General features: G+C 38.8%; 1 protein-coding gene and 1 long non-coding RNA gene across 2 annotated transcripts; one reads left to right on the forward strand and one right to left on the reverse strand.

Annotated features, from left to right (window-relative positions):
- Positions 1-3,294: 3,294 nt before the first annotated feature.
- On the forward strand, positions 3,295-21,992 carry LOC139783284 (trehalose transporter 1-like protein). The gene is made up of 9 exons (XM_071722442.1): positions 3,295-3,867; positions 7,767-7,951; positions 14,920-15,049; positions 15,438-15,573; positions 16,861-17,317; positions 17,886-18,135; positions 18,652-18,858; positions 18,950-19,142; positions 19,405-21,992. Exons 2-9 carry the CDS (start codon positions 7,932-7,934, stop codon positions 19,647-19,649), a joined length of 1,638 nt encoding a protein of 545 aa, XP_071578543.1. The 5' UTR covers positions 3,295-3,867; positions 7,767-7,931; the 3' UTR covers positions 19,650-21,992.
- On the reverse strand, positions 16,643-17,539 carry LOC139783286 (uncharacterized). The gene is made up of 2 exons (XR_011721187.1): positions 17,423-17,539; positions 16,643-17,309 (listed from the first exon to the last, which is right to left on the reverse strand). It is a non-coding gene; the product is annotated as an uncharacterized lncRNA (long non-coding RNA).
- Positions 21,993-22,083: the final 91 nt, after the last annotated feature.

Here is a 22,083-nt window from a genome sequence, read left to right on the forward strand (position 1 = left end):
AATATTAAAGGATGAAATTCAAACCAATACCTTGAGTTGAATAATATTTTGTTATTTTTTACTACCATGTGTGTCGAAATTTATTATTTTAACCCAAAATAGTCCCAGGTAGCACAGTTTCATATACGTTTTTTGAACGTATACATAGTTTCATAACCGTAAAGAACCATTAAGAAACGTTTGAACAAAAATGTTTTTGAAACCATGATTTAAGAAACGTATTTTTTACGTTTCTACAGTTAACAAAAATACCTATTTGTTAAATTTTTTCTTTCAAAATTATAATTTGCTTTATCTATATATATATATAATAGCTTTAATAGCCTTTTTTGAAACATTTAAATTTATATTGCACTAATTATTGCACAAAATAAATCATTTTATCCATGCACATATATCCATTTATTTACTTAAATTAATTTTGTCCTACCGGTCTTAATCTATTTGTCATCGGACAAATCTGAGCTTAGAAAACTTCCAACAGTTGCAAAATAAACGTTCTGCTGAACGTGGCCATTGAAATAAGAACATTTATACATGTGTTCCGTTTTGAAGAACTTCCTGAACTAGTGCACATCAGTAATGCAATTAAGTTAGAGTGAGACAAATATATTTTGTTTCACTTTAACTTATTGCACGAATGTGCACCAGTTTAGGAATTTCTTCGAAAAAGAATAGACGTCATAGATGGTATATGCATAAAGCTTTTAGAACATTCTCACGCATGTCTTAAAGACGTCATAAACACGTTTAAAAGACGTACAAAGTAGGAATTTTAAATATCTTTATCTAAAATGTCTTTATCATTAAAACAAAACGCTTCTATAATAGTTTTTTAAACGTTATTTTATCGGAAAAGAAAGGTTCCATCGAACGTTTTTCGAATGGACATTTTTACTCATGAGAAACGTTTCTAGAAATCGGTTATAAAACGTTTCGGAAAAACGCTTATAAAACATTTATGAAACGTGTATGTGCTACCTGGGGTATTATTTTACAATATATATATAAATAAAGTGAAATATTATTTGTGAGTATTATTTTAACTCTATTGAGAGTAGGAGCAGTGGCGACCTACAGGAATAATTAAAAATGACTCAAATTGAATATAATTCGACACTACGATTTTAATTACGTACACTGGAGATGCAAGATTAATTTTAGAAGAAGTAATTTTCCTCAATTTTCGACGGTAAAACGTCCATCATGTCTAAAATCATTTTGTTACAGACGTCTCAATATGTTTGTGTTAACATGATCCGTAACAATAAACGGTGATACCGCCAATCTAGCCAGGTCAAGTGAGCAGTTGAACTTGAGAAATGATTGCAAATTACTCAACACTCGGTAATCTATGTGATAGAATCCCAGAAAATTCTGGTTTGTGCCGCCGATATATTTTCCGTTGGCAATTTTTATTTATATTATTTTTAGGTTTTTCTCTCTATGCGAGAGGAAAAGAGAAAATATAGGTAGAGGGAAAGATAATGCGAAATGTAACAGCGGTGCGTAATAATTATGTAAATCACGCGACGCACGTGATGAAAAAGCCTTTAAAAGTTCCGCGGAAGGAAAGAAAAAAAATTTCGTCACGCATGTGATTAATACACGCGTAACAAGCTCTCAATGTTATTGTTTCGCTCGCGTGCTATAACGCGAAAGCCCTGACGTCAGCGATCGTAATCAAGGCTGGCAAAAAAACGCCTCATTTTGGAACTTTGCTCCAAATCGCGCAACGGCACAAGAACGCGGAGAAAAATTAAAAATCGTGTACCGCTAATCGATTTGTGAGCCAATTTCGTACGCGTCGCCCGCACGAAGTGCCGTTTTTATTATTTTTTTATCGCGAATAGGAATGCGAGGTCACGCCATTAGAAATTTTACACTTTTACATAATACGTCGCGTCACCTCCTGAGGCCATTGAAGTGTCGCGCTAAGCTAAACTCACGTATTCATTTTGCGCACAATATGGAACTCAGGAGTGCCGCGGCACCGCGGTATCCGTTTTTCACGAGAACAGCTGATACACAATCGGAGGAATTTCAAGCGCGTCGATACGCCGGTGCAAACGCTTCCTATCTTCTCGCATCGATAACGATTAATGTCCACTTACACCAATGTAAATTAATTTTAATCTACGGTTTATTTTACTTTTTATTTTTTCTAGTTTTAAAAATTATAAAAAAGGATACAAAATAAGGTAAACCGCGATTAAAGTTAATCTATATTGATGGAAATGGACATAAAGGTAGCGGGGTTGCATAGCGCGATGGTATGTTGCGGAATGAGTCATCGATTTTGCGTGAATCAATATACAAGATAAACGGAGTAACGCGCGACCCAGCATTGATAGATTCCTTTATCGGAATTGAACATATCTTATATCACGTGGAAATAAATTCGTTACTTCGCAACAATGCGTGAAGGAAAAATTTATTAATCTTATACTGTTAATTTTTTATGTTTTCTGTTTTTCATTTTTTTCAGCCAAATATCTTTTAGTTTATTATACCAATATGTCGTGATTGAAATTCCACAAAGGATTAACAAGAGCACGTTGCTTCATTAAATGTGAGCAGATTATTCTTTTGGATTCTTTTCAGGATGGTTCAAACTTTAAATGAAGATATCTCAGTTAAATAATGGCAAGTTTTAAAATCTTTTCAATATTCCTAAGAAATTTTACCGTCTCAGAAAATCTTTGATTAAAACTAACAAAGTTGTAAGACTGTATATTCCTGTCTTCGACGATAATAACCTTCTAAGGCATCTGTCATTGACAAAGGTTCTCGGTTTTAAATAGTTACATAGCATCGAATTACGAGAACAGCCCTTTTTCCGTCTTTCACTCTCAATTCTTTCGAGAGCTAACAGAAAACAAAGGTGGCTCTACTTTCCAGATAGAACATATGACATCATGATGACGTTATCATCCGGAGTTAAAACAATAAATTTCAACACACCTTAATATTTAACAGTGTGTTTTTTTTCTCGGAACAGAAGAAAGAGATACCTGATCTATGCAAATGTTTATTTTTATTTTAAGTAATGAATAACATTATGATGACATCATCATGATGCCATTGTGAGTTCTATCTGGGTTATCAATGTTATCATGTGAACGCTGGAGAAAGAAGCGTGGATTAGAATAAAAGCAGCGATCATCGACCCCTCATGCGACGACTCTAATTATCTAATCATAATTTTCGGTAAATAAGTCTCAGGGAGACTGCCTAAATTATCCATAAATCTTTCTACATAATGTCGAAATTATTTAATGGCTTCATATAGTTGTGAAATTAATGTGAAGAATTCAACGTTCTTACAATTTTATATTCAGGTATACAATCAGATATTATTATTCAGGTATCTTTCTCCTCTTCCGGAAAAAAAAGGTGTCTTACTATGCGAACAAAACGAAGGATCGTAATCTGGAATGATAGACCTGAGATCGGTCCGGTGCCTGACGATTGGCGACGGCGCCCGAGCCTCAGCAACCCTTAGACAATCCATCGTCATCACGTGGACGGTCTGGATAACGATGCGTAATACAGGCGGAATACATGAGCCGAAGGGGAAGGAGCACGTAGGGGAACGAGGCAACGAGGTTTCCAAGGCTCAGTCGTCTAGCAGTCGCCGAGCAGGACAGTCCCGGTAGTACGTTCGCCGGTCGATCGTATCGCCACGTCGGGTCGCGTCGCGTCTGCCGGCGCTGGTCTCGGGATTCTCCGCGAGAACGATCTCGCCGGAAACACAGAGAGAGGAGTTCCCGGCGTCTCTCCGGCGTTTTCCTAGCCGGCTTTCGTCCCGTTTCCTGCCCTTCGTGAACGTTCGCGGCGCTCGACGGAGGATCGATTCCTGGAGAGGTGAGTGCTCGGCCGGACAGGCCTGGATTTCACGTGTATTTCGGCCGGCAGCTCGAATCTCGCGAGTCTGAAATTTGAAATACCTAAATACACAATCAGATTTCTTTATTTGCTTAAGAATTTTATGCATTTTCGATTAATTTGTACATTTTGCGAGGTATTTATTATTATTTGACGAAGAGAAAGGAGCTGCGCGTTTGTATCACGGCACATTTCGCGGATGATAATTTTAAATTGTTGTCAAATCACCGTTACCAGGACAACTCGATCGCTTCTGGGCTGCGTTGTCCGCGTTGTTCGCATTTAGAAGGGAATAACCGTACACTCTCGAGTCTCGAAAAGGAAAAGAGGAGAGAAAATAACGTTAAATGCATCCAAAAGGGACAGGTTTACAGCGCGCGTACTTGTTCGATTATTTACTGCCGGTCCTTTGCGACGTGACGCCACGTCGGGCCGTTGATCCGCAGCGGATCGATCGATTCTCGTGGATTTCTTGTAAACATTGGGAGCGTACCACCGAGAGCCGAGCGGGCCACCAGAATGTCTGACGTCGGATCGGTTCTGAAACTCGTGGGGAAATTCGATCGCACGTACAGTTTTATTTGCAAAAGAGATAGACTACGTAAGGACGAATTTAGGGAGAGTCAACGTCTTTACAGCAAACATTTTAACCAAATTATAATTTGAAAATGAATCGCGGAAATATCTGAAAATAAATTGTCGATATATTGTGAGAAAAGGCGACATCCCACTCAAATTAAAAGGGAATCATGTATGGAATTCTGCAGCAAGAACGACTCCTTTCTCTCCACATTCAAATTTTCACTGAAAACAAATCATGCTAAAAGTGAATCGCATTGTTTAAATAATCAGATTTCTGCAGCAAACACGTCTTTTTTTTAAACAAATCTGATTCAGTAGGAAAATAAAGAAATAAAAATACAAGATCCCAAAGAAAATATAGAAATGTAATGAAATCGATGAATGTGTTTCGGACATATTCTATCGCAGTATCTCGAGAAGCAAGCGTGAGGAAATAAATAGAACGTTTATCGAATTGTGGTAGAAAGTTTAACTACGTTTACGATACCCAGTCACCTAATAATATCGACTTAACAAAATTAATATCCAGTATAATTCTACGATGTTTACATTTAAATTAAGTGTCGAGACTCGCAGCTTAAATGAATTCGATGTCTGACAGAGATTCCCGTCATCTTTTCTTGTTGTGCCGTTGCGTCTAAGGCATTCATCAGAAATTCGGAATTATATATCGGTCTTGACCTGGACTCGTATTATGGAACTCTTCGGAATGGATTTCGATCGGAATTATTTAATTTTCTCTAGAACACAATAGAAATCTAGTCCGTATTCATAGTCCGTTCTTATTTCAAGTTCGTTTTAAGTAATGTCTTAAGATACGGCTCTGTGATTGGTCCACAACTTATCATCTTAAGACTGTACTTAAGACGATCTTAAATATAAGATCGGAGTATAAAGTATGAATAGTGTCTTATAAAATAATTAAATGATTCCGATCGGAATTCACGTGGTACGAGTTGTCGCGCTTAAATTAAGCCTTAAATCGGCCGCAATGCTCACGCTTTATTTGTTTCCACCGACAGTTGTGCAGTTTGTTGTCTCGTGCAATCGCAACAGACGACTTTTACGACCTTTTGCCCGCGAAGTGACGATCAACCTGTCTCTCTGGTGATGTTACGAGAATCTCGTGGGATGACAGGATCGATCGCAACAACATTGTCTATACCGGGTTTACGCAAAGCTGATGGAGCGGCGGACGATTTATTTTCTTCGTTATATGTTTTATTGCAAAAGAAAGATTAAGACAAGAAGCGTGTTACCTAACTCGTTTCCCTCCTGGCATCATGCGAAGCCGGAAGAGCCTGACCTCGTACGAGGCTAATGATTCTTCCTTTGTCCACGTGTATTGTTTATGTGTATCGTAAGACTGTAATCTCTCGAAGATTTACTTAACTCAGACTGCGTTGGTGCAATTTTAAACGCATAACCGGCGCAATTTTAACCCTTTATCTCTACGAGTCTCATCCACGCTCGTACATGCAGCTAATGCCGTTTAACCCGCAATTAAACCCTGCCGATTGATTATACAACTCAAAACGTTGAGATCTATGATGAAAAAATTCAATATATCTTTTCTCTTCTCCGATATAAAAGAAAATTAAAAGCCAATAATTTATTTAAAAAATACAATAAAATGAAATTAAACAGTGATAGATGGACATTTTTCTGTACGCAGAGGCTCGCAGATTCGAAAAGAGTTAATCCGAATGTTTTATAATAACAATTTGTTACAAAGTATATAACGATTTTCGTTTTCTAAAAGTCTGAATACCTCGCGCATCGTGCTCGTCGTGAGAGACAGTTTAGAGGCGCATCGCTTTCACGCTAAGTGCGTCCACGTATTGGAAGTCTCCTCTGAGAAAATCCTGAGGAAAGTCGCATATTATCGAGCACCGACTCTTATCCCGGGAATTTGCAGAATTTTTTCTCGAGTTTGTAACATAGCATACGCCAATAAACCGTTCGCCGTTCGCAACACGATGGATCGCTCTCCGCGACAATTTACGGTATTTGCCGCGAGTGTTCCATGCACCGCGACGCGCATAAATTATCCGACCAATTCTCTTCTCTTTTTGCGCGCGAGAGGAGAAAAAAATCACGCGGAAGCTTCTCTCGTGCGAGATCTTATTACGAATAGAAGCGACGTTCGTTTATATAATTTTAATCGTGTTATATTGACCTAATTATTATTATTATTATTAACGAGATTTTATTTCTGATAAACGCGCCTGACTCCGCGCCTGACTCCGTCAATCGAAGAGTTATTGTTTCTATTTCGTGTTCTATTTTACTATCTCGGACAGTTTTATTCTCTCTTGAATTCCGGACGCGATCTCGATCGCCGATGGGTTTCTCGGTTTATTGGCGCTCGCAGGTCGTTGGTGGAAGTCATGCGGGATGAAAGTCGGATAAGACGCGCGCGCGTGCGAGCAATTTAGATGAAATCGCCGGTTAGACGACGGGCGCCGGGCTTCTTCTTCTTCTGGGACCCATGGCGATCGTTAGTCTCCGGAGAAACCCTGATGGCAGGCCGTGCTAGAACGTAGAAGTCACTGAAACGAGGCGGACGCTCGTTTACTCGGCACGAGTTGCACCGATGTATTCGTTTCCTGTGAATAAGTATGTAAAAACAGGCTACATGATGGCCCCGAGAAAATGAGCGACTAATGGTAATTACGCGAAATTCGTGATGGTTCCACTTTTCTTTATTATCTTATATTTTTTCATCTCAATTTAATAAACGAAGATGAGAAAAACGGCAGAATGTACGAGAGAGAGAGAAAGAGAGAGTGTCTAATGGTAATCACGCGAAATTCGTGGTTCTAATCATCTTATATTTTTTTATCTCAATCTAATAATTGAAAAAAAAAGAAACGGTAAAATGTACGAGAGAGAGAGAGAGAGAGGGAGAGAGAATTAGTGGGAAACGCGTATCTTGCCGATCGCGACGCGCAACGATGCAAGGAGAAAAATCGGTTTTGCATCCGACATAGAAAGTCACTGTTCCGCGCGCGATGCATTGACCACAAAAATTGCTGCGTTGCGTCGCTGTGACCGAGATATCGGATGGTTTTTGTTTAAAACGTGTAAGATAGTTGTGAGGCAACGTTACTCCGCGGGCCGAGTGGTTACTCAAGAATCCAATTCGTATTTTGTACCTAATCAGAATTCGACAGGAAGACGCTAATATTGCACAGTGATAATATATCTATATAATAATTAAAAGGAAATTTATAACTGTTATGTAAATGTTATATGTTTAATGATTTAAGATTTAAGCTATGATTTAATTTTAGGCTATAAAATGTTGGCCAACGTCGGGCAGAGTTGACGAGGGCCTGTTCGTAGGGAGACGCCTACTTGACTAACACTAATCAGCAGGAAGGAGAAGAAGCGCACACACACAATCTACAGACACACGTGTCGACCGATAGTAGTCCGATTGAGAAGAAAGAACCACGATGGATCCTTATTCATTGAGGTAAATACACATTATCGATAAGACCTCTGTCGAGTAAATCGCCGTTGTAAAACATAAAGGAGAACAAATGTGCTTCGATTGTTTCCTTGAATCGATCCTCGTCGATGTTCTTTCCGCGATTTATTGACTCTATAACTAGTATAACTAATGCGAGCGTTTTAAAATGACAATGACGAGATGAACGCGAACTTCAATAACGGAGTAAGAGATTTATTTAGACGATCATCTCGATCTTACGCGAGCATTAAGTCTTCGGATTTCGATGAAGAATGCGAGAGGTTCTTTTATCACAAAGAGGCGGTCGCCTCTGACGATTGAGTAAGCAAGCACAAAATTCGTTTCTACGAGAATGATCCATCAAAAACCTTCAACGGGTCCCGCCAGAGTTTTTCCTCGCTCTTTGTCGAGGCGTTCTTTGCTCTTTGTTCCTTCTCTAGCCCGGCCGTTTATACATACCGTGTGGCAAAGTTCTAAAATACATAGCTGTTCTGTAATCTACTAATATTTTTTTACCTCGACATTTCTTATCTTTAGAAAAAAAAGTACGTCTTAAAATATCTAATCTTCGTATTAGTTCGTATTAGGATGCATTTATCATCTTCCAAGATAGCTTTCTATAAATTTCTTAGTTCTTTTCTTCTTTTCTATTTCTGTGGAAAAGAAATTCCAAAATACCTCCAAGATGCACAATTATTCTATAGCCTGCTGACATTTTATTACCCCGACATTTCTTACGTTCACCTATAGAGAAGCATATCCCCTAAAATATCTTTATATTAGTCCAGATGTGCTTATATAGGTATTCTTTAGAAAGCTTAGAAGGTACCCCGAAAAATTCTTTTCTGATCCTTCGACAGGAAGGCACGTCTTTAGATATCTAAGGTATAAAAATTAGGAGATACCTAATTTCTGTTTTATAAATCCCTTGAAATTATTTCTTTTGTCTTTGCTATAGGAACGGGAATGCATAATATTAATTTAGCTTCGAGCACAATTGAATGCGAGAACGTCGAAGTCGCAAAATAATGTCCATCCTGACAATTATGTAATTTAATGATTATTATATAATTATCAGGATACGATTTCAATACCGGGACAAACATAATAGACGTCTTTAAAACGCAGACGAGCGACTTTACGCCCGCGGCTACTTTAACAGGAAGACTTACTCGAGAAACCAGTTTCGCTGACGTGAAGCTGAAGTGTCTCGATTTGGCAGCGATATGATTGAAATTGTAATTCGATTCCGTCACGTTCTTTGTAATTGCATAAACAGTTATGCGACGTATAGTTTTAAAATCGCTGTAAAGTTATCGGATAGTTCTTTTGAACAGTATGTTAAATTGAAATTATTGCATCTTGAGAGAAGCAAGATAACTGTATTTTGTTTTTTGCTGACATAAAAAACTTAAAGATCATCGGTGAACATATGAAATTGCTAAATCATCGTCGATAACGCAGCAATTTAAATCGAGTCCTATATATTAAGTTTTAAAGTATGGACATTTCTTTTTAAAATTGAGAATAATTATTAGTAACCTTAATAATAAAATATCTGGGATATAAGTCTAATAAATTCTGAATTATAAATAAAAATATCGAGATAACTCTGCCGAACAAGATTATAATGAGGATTTAAGTCCTCGATCACGCGTCTCGAATGCACGACAGATAACGTTTTTTCAATTATCGGCAACAGATTTTTGAAATCGCAGTCAAAAGGAGGACTCGTGAACGGCCATTCGATTGCAAGATCGCTCGCCCATTAATCTTTGACCTCGAGTTACATGCGTGTGACGTTAGCTTCTCGTGACAAATTGTCTCTCGAATGTCGTAAAGACGTCGGTGGGGCTACACGCAAGAGCTTGTGGATGTTTCTTCCGCACGCACCCGCGCCATAATCGCGTCGTAATCGCATTCGTGTGCTTTGTTTGCTAGTATCATCAATGAAGAACCGATCACGATGCAGAGAAATAATCGCTTTCGAATCGGCGACAATTATAAAATTTACATACTCGTCGTGAAATAAAAAAAGATCGCTGGAAATCATTTCAAAATATCCCCTCGCCAGTTTGTTCGGCACGAAGAATGTATCACGCGAAATCGATGATGCAACTATAGTGCGTGATCGTTGCACAGAAGATGATCACAAATCCTGAATCGGAATGAGAGGTAATTGGGCTATGAAGTATTCTCACGACTGTTTCATCGTCGTAAAGCTAGAAACGAATTTGTTTCTCTCGCGAAATCTATTTCTCTCGCAAATTTTGCGATTATTAAACTGCTGTGCGCTGTTTAACACGAGTTAATTCGTATTTGATGATTTGGCTCATTGTCTTATTAGTTATTACACATTCGTTAACACGTCTATTAACACAAATATTTATTATATTTTGGATTTTGAATAATTTAACATGCATAATTGAAATTGGCGTCGGGGACACTTTTTTCAAATATGGCTTGGCAGTCGATGTGTTAATGTTAATCAATACATGGGAGAGGATAGAGTGCTAGCGATAAACGTGCCGTAGCAAAATGACGCGATATATTATGCCTTATCACGAGCTTGCACTTGATATAATTTGATCGCTTGATATAATCCTATACAAGGACCGTGAATTTCGTGCTTTTACCGATATTGGATCCATTTACGGCAATCGCATCGCATATGGCGTTATCGGATAACAAAGTGTAACGTCACCGAAATTCGTAGAATTATCCACGCACTTGTCTCGTACGTGCTGCAAATTATTTATTTTCAATATTAAGAGAAACAAGACCCGTTATGACACACACACACACACACACACACACACACACACACACACACACACACACACACACACACACACACACACACATCAATTTAGAAGAAAATGCTATTTACGTCTGGATCTTTGGTAGCCTAATAATGTTTAAAATATTGGCCATTCAGCTTGGTAAGTGGCATTTCCTTCTAAATGGATTCATTTATTTTCGTTTCTGCCTCCGTTTCATGGACCTTGACTTTGATTGTTACGTATTAATATCGAGCAAAATATATTGACCGGAAAACGGTATTGAGGACATATCAACGATTTATTTGCCTGCGATATGTCACGATAGTATTATCGCTGGGCTTTGTTGAATCAGGGCCAAGGTTAATGACGCGAGTGGTTACGCCAGTTCGAATAACGTGTCTACTTTTAGCAACGAAGCTGTAGGACGATCGCGCGAAAGATCCTTCGACCCCGACCGGCAGTAGCCGCGATTTGCGACGCGGAACTAGCGCGGAATAATAAACACGCCGTTGTCAAAGACCATACCCGTCATTTTGAACCAATAAAAAAAGACAAGCGCGAGGTGCCGATACGTCTGGCGAGTTGAATGAGCAGAAAATGACGTAATAAGTCTCGCGAGTGGATATGTACCCCCGATAGCACGCAAAGTACGTAGTCAGTAATTAGTCCCCCGACGACAACGTGTAGCGAAGCGAAACGACTCCTCCGTCTTTCGCTCATGCGAAATGTCAAACGGCTCTCGCCGCAAGCGCACGTTTGTAATAACAATGCAACTGTTGCGGAAATGGGATAAAAAATTTAGACGTCTGATGTATAGACGGGGATAAAAGAATAAAGTGCTAAAGTGCGCGACTCCGCACTTGTGTCCGCGCGAGTCGGTATGTCTTCATAAATAGAATCGATATTTCGAGAGTCGGCAATTTACTTACGTCTGCCACGTGCCTCGCGGATTCCGCGGTACGGTCGCGATGTACATTGTCTTAACTTATGTTAGTGTAACAAATCGCGATGCACACACTTGAATACGGGATGGAGTACATGGCCCATGAATAACAAGTCCGGCCTGGCCTTCTCCCTATTCTTCTGGCTACGCAAAGCTATCAGAAAAATGGGGGACCGGCATGACAATGAGTTGCGCTTGCTCTGAGTATCCAGGTATATTGTCTGCGCGTGGTTCAGCAAGTGTAAATCTATAACGAACTTGCTTCGCGAATGTACATTGTTAAATATTATAGAAACATAAAATTTAAACCAATATCTTGAGTTAATTATAACATTTTGTTATTTTTAACTACCATGTGTGTCGGAATTGATTATCTTAACACACAAAACAGTATTATTTTAACTCCATTGGGTTAGTTAAATTAACATTGTTTTAGTTAAATTAACGATATATTGAGGAACAGTGGCGACCTACAGGAATGGTTAAAAATGACTCAAATTGAGTATAATTTGATACTATGAATTTAACAGTGTAAGTCGATTTGAGGTGTTTTAAATTTATGAGCGCGCGATATATGAACGTGAACGTTTACGAGCTTGACAAGTTCAGCTCTTGACTAAAAATTGAACATTTCGATATTGAATAATAAAATATCTTGGAATGGTTTTATTCGACACTCTGCATCGTGCACTTTTTACATGACGTTCGCGGAGAAGCTACGAGCGTGACGAAAATAGATCCATGACGAGGAAATGACGAGCTTAGAATTATTTCAGGAAAGCATTATGCAAAAAAATGATGCATTGCGAAAATTATTGTACTTCCTGACCGTAATCGTAGTGATTGCGAATGATCGAGCCAGTCATTGTCCGTACGTAATACGGATTTCTTAATGATATAATCGCGATAACAGTTTTATCTCTATCAGATAAGTGAACGAGCTGTGACTCTGAATATGCAACGCAAATACAATTCCGAATAGAGATTATCAAGTTTTGTTGTATACAAATTGGCTATAAACATTTTGCAGCGTGTATAAACATGTATTGCATAATTTGTCACCTTAATTCGCTATATGTATGGCGTAAGCAACATCATCTAAAGGAGGATAATTGTTTGAAGTCTCGCGTAAAGATGACCACAGTTTTCTTGTAACAAATTCTTGTTATAAGAATCCATACAGCATCATAACAATTGATCGAATTGTCTAATACAAAGTAACTGAATTAAAAAAAAAATATATATATATATATACCTATATATATCCGATAAGAAATAGGTAGTTTACAAATAATAGATATATTAAACTGCAATCTGCTGTTTGCCTTCCAGCTTGTTAAAGTCACGGTAAGAAACCAGATTTAACTGCTACTGTGTTAAATGATACGTCAATTAACGCGCGTTAATTCATCAAGTACATAATTGATCTAGCCAAGATCGTCGCTCTATTTTTAACTGAGAACAATTGTCTGCTCAACGAGGACGTTTCCAAGCGCTTCGTTACGTCATGTAAATTAATTTGTTAGCTAAGTGTCCGTGTGAGGAAAATTCACACTTGGAAAAGACTCAGACTTTTGTAATATTCTTTAAAAGAATTAGTATGAATTAAAAAACATATTATTAAAATCATGAACGGTGAACAGTGTTCTGTATTTATATATAATAAAATAGCAGTGATTTTTTAACAAGCCTGTCGACTAAATTACGAGAAGTGTTTAGCGACGGAAAAAGAAATTGCTGATTAAAAATAATCATTGAAAATAATCAGTTCTCACTTCCGCAGCATTTCTCCTTAAATTAAAACAGTATTGATTTACCGTGATAAATTAGCGATAAATTACCACGATAAATGAGCCACGGTGCAACACGCTTGATCCGCATGATCTCATTGTTATGCGAGACTATCGTTTTGATATTGCCTATGTTTAGCAGACGCAACCAGCGACTTATGTTTCCTTGCATGGTAAATTAATTGATTAAGGACCGCCGGTCCTATTCTCTGAACTTATATACGGCAATTTAATATCATCGTAACAAAAAAAAAATAATAATAATTACCCGTATTGTTAAACGAAGTCACAAATCGACAGTGAGAGTTACTCATTTGATATGGTTTTCCTTTGCCCGCATCTTACGTCAATTTTCTTCCTGACAATTTTTTTGATTGTGAGGATGCAAGATCATTAATTTTAGCGCCGTAATTAAACGAATTTAATTGCAGACAAATCAGAAAAATTGGTATGATAATGGTACGATATTCGGGAATTGCAGCCGAAACTGAAGCTGTTACGACGGGCACGCTGTTGAACTGTTAGACCATATTCCGAAGAAACCAGTTTTTGTAATTCGTATAATAGGTGCCGGGCTCGATGCTTGGGAAACGTCTACGAAAACAGAATCCAATAAACACACGTCTTTACTTAATATTATCGCTGTGCTTCTAAAAGTTACGTGACTTTTTTTACGTCAAGCTGCGAGCGAAATAGCGCCATAAATATAGCGCTGGCTTATTGCAACCTCGTAGCGGCCTAGACATTTTTGCGGAACTGCTTAAAAGCGGTAGAGAAGTGTCGAATAAAAAAACAGAATAGAAAACAGAACAGACAAATATTGATTACAAAAACACAATGTGTATTAATGAAAAACGAGCTATCGTATTTCACCTATGACACACTTATTAATTGAAGTTCAACTCGAATTTTAAACTTTACTTTAAATATGTAGCATTATCATGTATAAATATATAATATATGTAAATTATATATGAATATTATAATATTTGTTTGCAATAAAATATTAAATGATCGCATTTGCTGTTGCAATAAGGAATGTTCAAATATCATTTACTGTAACGTTACGACGGGTGTAACGCGGTCTAATTACATCGGTCGAAATTCAATTTGAGGATTACGCATCGCTGTCGACGGCGGATTGCGTTTTGACATACGAAACTCGCGAGAAACCAAAACACACCGGCGCGGCGCGGCGAGGATCGGCGTTATAAATATTTATGGACTACAGCCGCGGTTTAAATGAATACAGGCGAGAGGCGATACGCGTCGCGCCGTCACTTAAATGGCACGTCAAACGCATGCACGTGACAAACGGCTGCCGTAAATTGCAACTCGGTCTTGAAAAAGGCGCGAGTCGCAGTAAAAGACAAGAGTAAAAACTCGCGCCGGTACGACGTTATTTCTCGCACGGTTTATTTGAAGATCGATTGATGACGTCCCGTTGTGTTTCAGCGTGGAGCGGGAGGCGTCGAAGAACATCGAAGAGAACGAGCGAGAGTGCTTCAAAGATGCGATTGTTTCGAGCCGGAGCCTCAACAAAGGTTTCGTCGAGCCGACGAATATTAGAAATGCCATCCGAGAGGTACCAATTATCGGCGTTATCTCATCACGGATAATTATTTCTTCTTACTTTAGGGCGGTAGCATGTTTTCCATGCGGAAAATGCTCTCCGAAGGCTGTGTCCTTCTAATTGTTGCGAAAGTGCAGTAAATTACGTTTAGTCTCACATTTTTTCGCATTTTGATTAATAATTTTATTTTAAAAAATGATAAGATCTCTTGAGAGCAATTTTTCAAAAATTTAGAGAAATTATAGTGAAAAGATATTCAGATAAAAAAATTCGTTTGAAAGAGAAAGTGTTCTTGTTTGCTCATGTTTCGCGGAGCTTGAGAGGATCGTAGAAAAGTAGCGAGCCAAGGCGAAATGTTCATTTCGCGGAAGCTGTGCACGTCGCTTTTGAACCTTCGCAGATCGCTGCTTGCATCGTCGCTGCGTCTTTCCACATAGCGGTGGGCTTCACCATGGCGTATTCAGCGACTCTCATTCCTCATCTGGAGAAGGAAGACGCGAAGTTGCATGCCACGAAGGAGCAAACTTCCTGGATAGGTGAGGTAGCACAAATATGTGGCGTATATGCGCGGCAATAAATACGAAGGCGATAACAGCGAAAGACATCGCATTATTCCGTGAAAGAGATTACGCGCGTAATATCAATTATACGAATTACGATAACTACCCTGGTCGTCCCCTTCCGTGAATAATATATTCATTAGTACTCGAAACGATGACGACGCGAAATAATCTATTGTTATGTAAACGTTATCGTAAAAATGTATATACAATATATACATATTTATCGTAAAATAGAGTATTGTAAATACAGCGTCAGATCATTACTGATATCTCGTTGACAGTTAGCTATCTTTCCTATCGATCAAGTATCGTCACGAGAGTAGACGTATTACGTAAAAGTTGTTGCAATTATCGGAAGAAAACCGTACGTGCGCGCCGTGCGTGTCTGTTGCCTGATCGATCATTGTGCTCTGATTAAATTCGCGTTACGCAAGCTCAATCTATTGCCCATCGGCATTGCAATCTTCTCGCGACAACGGAAGATTGTTTTCTTACTATAGATAAACTTTCAATCTAGAATGCCGATGATCGTAGTCGACAATTTTAATCGAGGTCTCTTATGTTATTCGAATATGTAATTTTATTGAATCGGATGTAAATAATTAAAAATGGCTCTACGATCTACGACTAGTCGGGGAAAATACAGGTAATTTTCATAAATGGTCGCCTGGGGTGATTTTTATACCTCAGTATCGAAAAAAATCAAATTCATATCACAGTAATTTTTACGTATTTCTTTCGTTTTTTAAATATTTTTTTGGTTTCTCCTTTATACTTTTTTTAAGAAAATGTTGAGTAAATCTATATATACATATTGTCCTCAAATACTAATAAATTATAAAACAATCAAAAGTATGCAATGTGTAATTAATAACAATAACTTTTAATTGGGGTTACCCCAGGTAACCATTTATGAAAAAAAAATCAGGCGCCCGTTCTCGGGTTAATTAGTTCTGTATTATTGAAAACCGTGAAAATCGAGACACACATTCGTATAAAATTGAGCATTTAGTTCCAAGGAATCCTTAAAAAAACAACAACATAAACTCTACCCCTGCATCTACATGCATTTCTTTTATTGTGTGAGCATGTTACTCCAACTTCGTGAAACTCAAGTACCGTGTTGTTCGACAGTTATCTTATATTCTCTTTACGGTGTAAAAATACGCTGGAGCTAATAAAGCGAGATATAACGAGAATAGGTTGGAATTAAGGACTAACAATAAGTAAAATAAATAAGATCGATCCTGTTACTTTCAGCCAGTTTGGCCGTGGTGAGTGCGCCGATTGGCGCGTTATTAGGGGGCTTCCTGATGGAGACGTTCGGTCGATTGAGAACCCTGCAGATCGGCGCGATTCCTTCCGTAATCGGTTGGATCCTCATCGCCACGTCGATAAATATACCAATGTTGCTGGTGGGTCGTTTGTTAACCGGATTAGCGACCGCCCTGGCGACCTCGCCAGCGATCGTCTACATCACCGAGGTAGCCAGGCCGGAGCTGCGCGGCTCCTTGATCTCGTTCGGGCCGACGCTCGCGTCTTTCGGCATGGTGTTGTGTTATCTGAAGGGTGCTTACTTACCATGGGAACTCGTCGCCTGGCTCAGCCTCATCTACTCGGTCGGGCCCATCGTGCTGGTGCAGCTGTTTGTGCCAGAGTCGCCCGTTTGGCTCGTCTCGAAGGGCCGCATCGACGACGCCAAGAAGTCTCTGGAATGGTAAATCCAATCTGGTTAATTAAATGACAACATTTTTACTGTAGACATATATAGACGGAGCATAAGCTCAGCGGGGGAGACAGATTCGCGGTAAGGGGGACATACCTATATTCGGCTATCAAACGAAGACAGAGCGATGCTGGTGTGCACTACTGCACTGTGCACCCGAGTGAAGCCTGTGAAGCAGTGAATTTTCCGAACACAGCCTAGCGCTGATGTGAGCCGAACGCAGTCGAAAATGACCGAAGGCCTGGATATTCTGACTCTTTCCCGCTAAATCTTACACACCCGGACACCCCTCGCCTATAGTGGCACCTTATCCACCTTATGCTCCGTCTATATATATATGTCTATGATTCTTACAGATTACAGACCTTAAATAGCAAAACTGACAATTACTAATGATCACTCTCGCTTCTCATTTGAGAAAACCAATAGGATTTACTGATTAACTTAAATGCTCTTTGAAATTAATTTTTAAGGCCTTCTAAGACTCTGTAATGTTCTCGATTTTCCTATTCTTAATATACGGGTAAATAATTGACAACTCTAATGTCGTTCGTAATAGGCTTTACAAGAACGAGACATCGGAGAGCAAGACATCGGTGGCCGAGGCGCAATTTATCAATATTATGAAGGAGAACGAAATTAAATTGAACGAGCAACGGCGGAGCAAGCACAGCAGCGCGTCCAATAAATGGCGGGGATTTCTCAAGCCGACCGGATGGAAACCCATGTCGATACTCTTCCTGCTTTTCACGTTTCAACAGTTCTCCGGAATTTACATCACGCTGTTCTACGCAGTGACTTGGTTTCAAGTAATAAAAAAATACCTGTTTATATATCCAATAAATTTATATATTATATATCTTGCTCTCTCGTATTTTGCAAATTGTTAAAGTAAATATAAGAGGCAAGTAACAGCCAACGCCGACGAAATGTGAAGCGAAATTATATAATACAATAAGGTACATCTGTTAAAACTACGATTACAAACGTTTCTCGGTCTTAGTTTAGACCCTCTTCAGTGTATACAAAATTATGAGATGCAGTACAACGTTTGTAATCGTAGTTTTAAAAGATTTACCTTACTGTATTACTTATATAATTTTGCTTCACCATCAGCATTGGTTCTTATTTATCTCTTATATTACTTCATCTTTAGATTGTATATTCTTGAGAGTCTTATTTTTTGTATAGTTTGTAAATTGTATTCAATCGTGATTTAAATACACGTAGTGATATTTAAATTTATTTATTAATGATCGATTTGTATAAACTGGTAGTGGATACAGTAAGACTATAATAGGTATCGAATTTTTTACAATTTTCAGGAAGTAGGTGCGGGGGTGGATGAATACATAGCGTCGATTTTGGTGGGCCTGACGCGTTTCCTGTGCTCCATGGTGAACACTTGGCTGCTGAGGCGATACAAGAGACGACCGTTGTGCATAATATCGTCCTTCGGGATGGCTGTGTGCATGATCGTCTCCGGTTACTTCACGCTGAACATCAAGAACGGCGATCGCAGCGGGTATTGGGTGGGTTTCGAGGATTATATCCCTCGTATGATTTTGTGAAATTTAATTTTTAAAGACCCGCACAAGAGAAAATGCGACGTGATGTTCGCAGGTACCGGTGGCGTGTCTGTTACTTTACGTGTGCACGTCGATGATCGGGATGCTGACTATTCCGTGGACCATGACGGCGGAATTGTTCCCGACCGAAATCCGCGGAATCGCCCATTCCATCAGCTATTCCATGGCGAATCTGCTCATGTTCGCCGCGTTGCAAAGCTACAGAAGCTTGCAGACTTTTCTGGGAGGTACGATATTCGAAATATTTATATTTTGTATAATTATCATACCGTGATACATATCTTATCTGTCTCTTTCATATTCCAATTACTTTCGTATACCTTTATATTTCTATTTTGTATGCAATTATTTTTTTATTTTTTTTTAAATCTAATCTGAATGCTTTTACTTTTTACTCATTATATAAAATCCAAACGACAAAAATTTATATAAATCTTGTATTTCAAAACAATTTGACAAACTTGATTAAGGAAATTCTTTTGTTTCAAGGTTCATATGCGGTGCAATGGTTCTTCGCTGGCGTTTCTGTAGGAGCAGCTATTTTCGTGTGGCTACTGCTGCCGGAGACGCACGGGAAGAAGCTGTCGGAGATCGAGGAGTACTTTCACAACAATTTTCTGGCCTTGGGAGCGAAAAAGAAGGACAGAAGGCGACGAGCCGCGAGAAGGGCTCAGCAAAACGCGAAATCGCCGGCGACCGAGCCACTCAATCCAAAAACTGTACAGAATGTTTAAGCTCTCTTTCTCTCTCTCTTTCTTATTTTCCTCTTTTTTCTTTTATTGCGATCCGCGATCCGCGAATTTTGTATAAATGCAGAGTTTGAGTTGTTTCCGGAAAATAGTGACGGAGAAATATTAGATACCCAAATCACGCACTTAGTCTCAACTCTTACACGACAAATTGCTAATAACTACGTGCGTTGAACCGCACGCTCGAGATATACTTAGCTACGCAAAATGTCATTTTGATACTAATGATATAATTAATAAAATTAATTCGTACAACTTTAAATTAATTCGTTCGAATTTATTTGAATCGCATCCGGCGGAAAAACCGATGGGAATATTCGGAAGAGTGCACAACTTTTTACGAACGGGATGATAAATGAAATGCGAAGAAATGAAGTGCGAAGCTAAATCTCAGCTACGAATATAACGTCGCGTCTCGTTGCTTTCATTTATTCTCACTTATTGTTGAATAATTCAAAGTTGATCTAAACACTCACGCGCGACACGCATTGCCATTATCGTAGAAGTGGATGATAAGGGCGAGCGTAAAATATTTCTCCGATGTTCCGCTTCTCGCTGGATTAGAGCTGATAAAACCCGTCGAGATATATTATTGATGTAACGTTATTACGTAATGAGAGAGAAAGAGAGGAAGATAATAATTAAAAAAAGAAACGCAAGATTTGTGCGTTTCACAAAGAATCGCGCTCCGCGCGAGAACGTCCAAGCATAGTGCCTCCAATTTTTCTTTCAAGAATTTCGCGTGAGGATTATCGTTACAGTATTATGATGCCGATCTGATGTCGCGTAGATTATTATCGTAGAATCGATCGCGATAAGGGTTCTCCGCTTTTTTTTATCTGTCGCTCGATTTCGCCGTAGTTTTACTTCAACGGGGCTTCGAGAAATGATGAAACAATTTACAAACATTAACATGGACGATTTTCAAATCGTCTAGCTATAGCAAATTGAATATTTACGTAACACATGTACAGCGGGGTAAATTATGCACCGCTGAACCTTTATTTATTTTTCTCTGCGAAAAATCTAAAGTATATATAGCGATGCCTGATAAATTTTCTGATTGAACTTCCTTCCTGATTCCTTCTCAAGGAATGGAGTTTCGCGAACTCGCTGCGATCGAGTGGATTTATTAAGCGGATAATCCGTTCGCGTGTGGCGCCGTTTACTTAGGACAGATACTTAGATCATTCAAGAGATATTTAGTTTAGCGTCATTAAGAACCATTTAGACGGAGCGAGACATTGTTCGAAAACCACTCGCAATGGTGATCGCAAGACGTTGCAGAATTCAAAACATTCATATTCCATTCCATTCACTAATATCGCGCAGACGAATTTCAACGAAAAACAGCGACATGGATATAATCACGTTTGTCACTTACGTCTCAACAATCAGATATGTAATTAAAAAATACATTGTAATTTAATTAATTTGTAATCAAATAATTCAATAAATTATTACGTGAATCTGATGGCTTTACACGATTTTGCAAGATCGTTCCGTCTAAATAGACTTTAAAGGAGAAAATCGTCGAGTAAACCCGATGAACGGCACTCGTCGATATACCGGAAGGACCGGCGAGCCGAACTTTTTATTTTTATACGTTAAAATACGATATGCCATACACGAATGTGATAAGCTACAACAAAAGACGAATCTCCCACGATTTTCGGCTCGCGCTTGGCAACTTGGTGCCGTTCACCGGTGCTTTGCAGGACAAATTTCATCTCCGACCGATGACCGGTTTCATCGCGATTATAGACGATATTCATAGTCCGATCTTCTCTGCGAGTCTATGAATAACGTCCCATGTTTGGTCACCGTTCAACCGATCGTTCCGGTAGGAAGAAACGAAGGAATCGATGAAGCCAAGCTCGATGCAACCGGCCATCAACGAATTTACTTTTATCACATGTGATACTGTTTTCTCACTTCTTGTTTTTCTTATTTCCCGCGAAATGAACGAGTTTTAATGAATACCCAATTTATCCATAGTGAAATACTTTCTGGTATTCGTTTGCGACTCGAAAGATCTATCTGTGAATTTACCTATATCTTTTCACAGCGAAAAATTCTTATTCAAAGATCGTGTTGCACGAGTTTCCAAAAAGTTGGCGAGATGTGCTATCAATGTCGCAAAAACGCGTGAATTTAGAACAAAGAGATTTTCTCCTCGTTCTGCCGCTCTTCTTCGTGTATATTTCGTTTATACGTGGTGATATTTAGGTCGATGTACATCGTATCGTTATATGAGCTTCTACTACAATATACACGATGCCATTGTTTATATTGAACAGTTTAATAAAGCGTTTGTAATACAAAGCACTTGGCCTAATTTGATTACGACCTCACAAAGGATGAAATCGCTTAATAAATATCGCACTTGCGCTAATTCTTCACAATAAGGTTTCGATAA

Source organism: Temnothorax nylanderi, unplaced genomic scaffold (genome assembly GCF_030848795.1).
Source record: "Temnothorax nylanderi isolate EJ_2023f unplaced genomic scaffold, tnyl_v1.0 TNYL_tig0485_pilon, whole genome shotgun sequence".
NCBI lineage: Eukaryota > Metazoa > Arthropoda > Insecta > Hymenoptera > Formicidae > Temnothorax > Temnothorax nylanderi.

Bases quoted from the DNA above. Each gene is read 5' to 3' on its own strand.
- LOC139783284 (XM_071722442.1), top strand. From the start codon at position 7,932: ATGGATCCTTATTCATTGAG. The intron at 7,952-14,919 runs GTAAATACACAT...GTTGTGTTTCAG, and splicing joins ATGGATCCTTATTCATTGAG to CGTGGAGCGGGAGGCGTCGA. The intron at 18,859-18,949 runs GTGGGTTTCGAG...TGATGTTCGCAG, and splicing joins GCGATCGCAGCGGGTATTGG to GTACCGGTGGCGTGTCTGTT.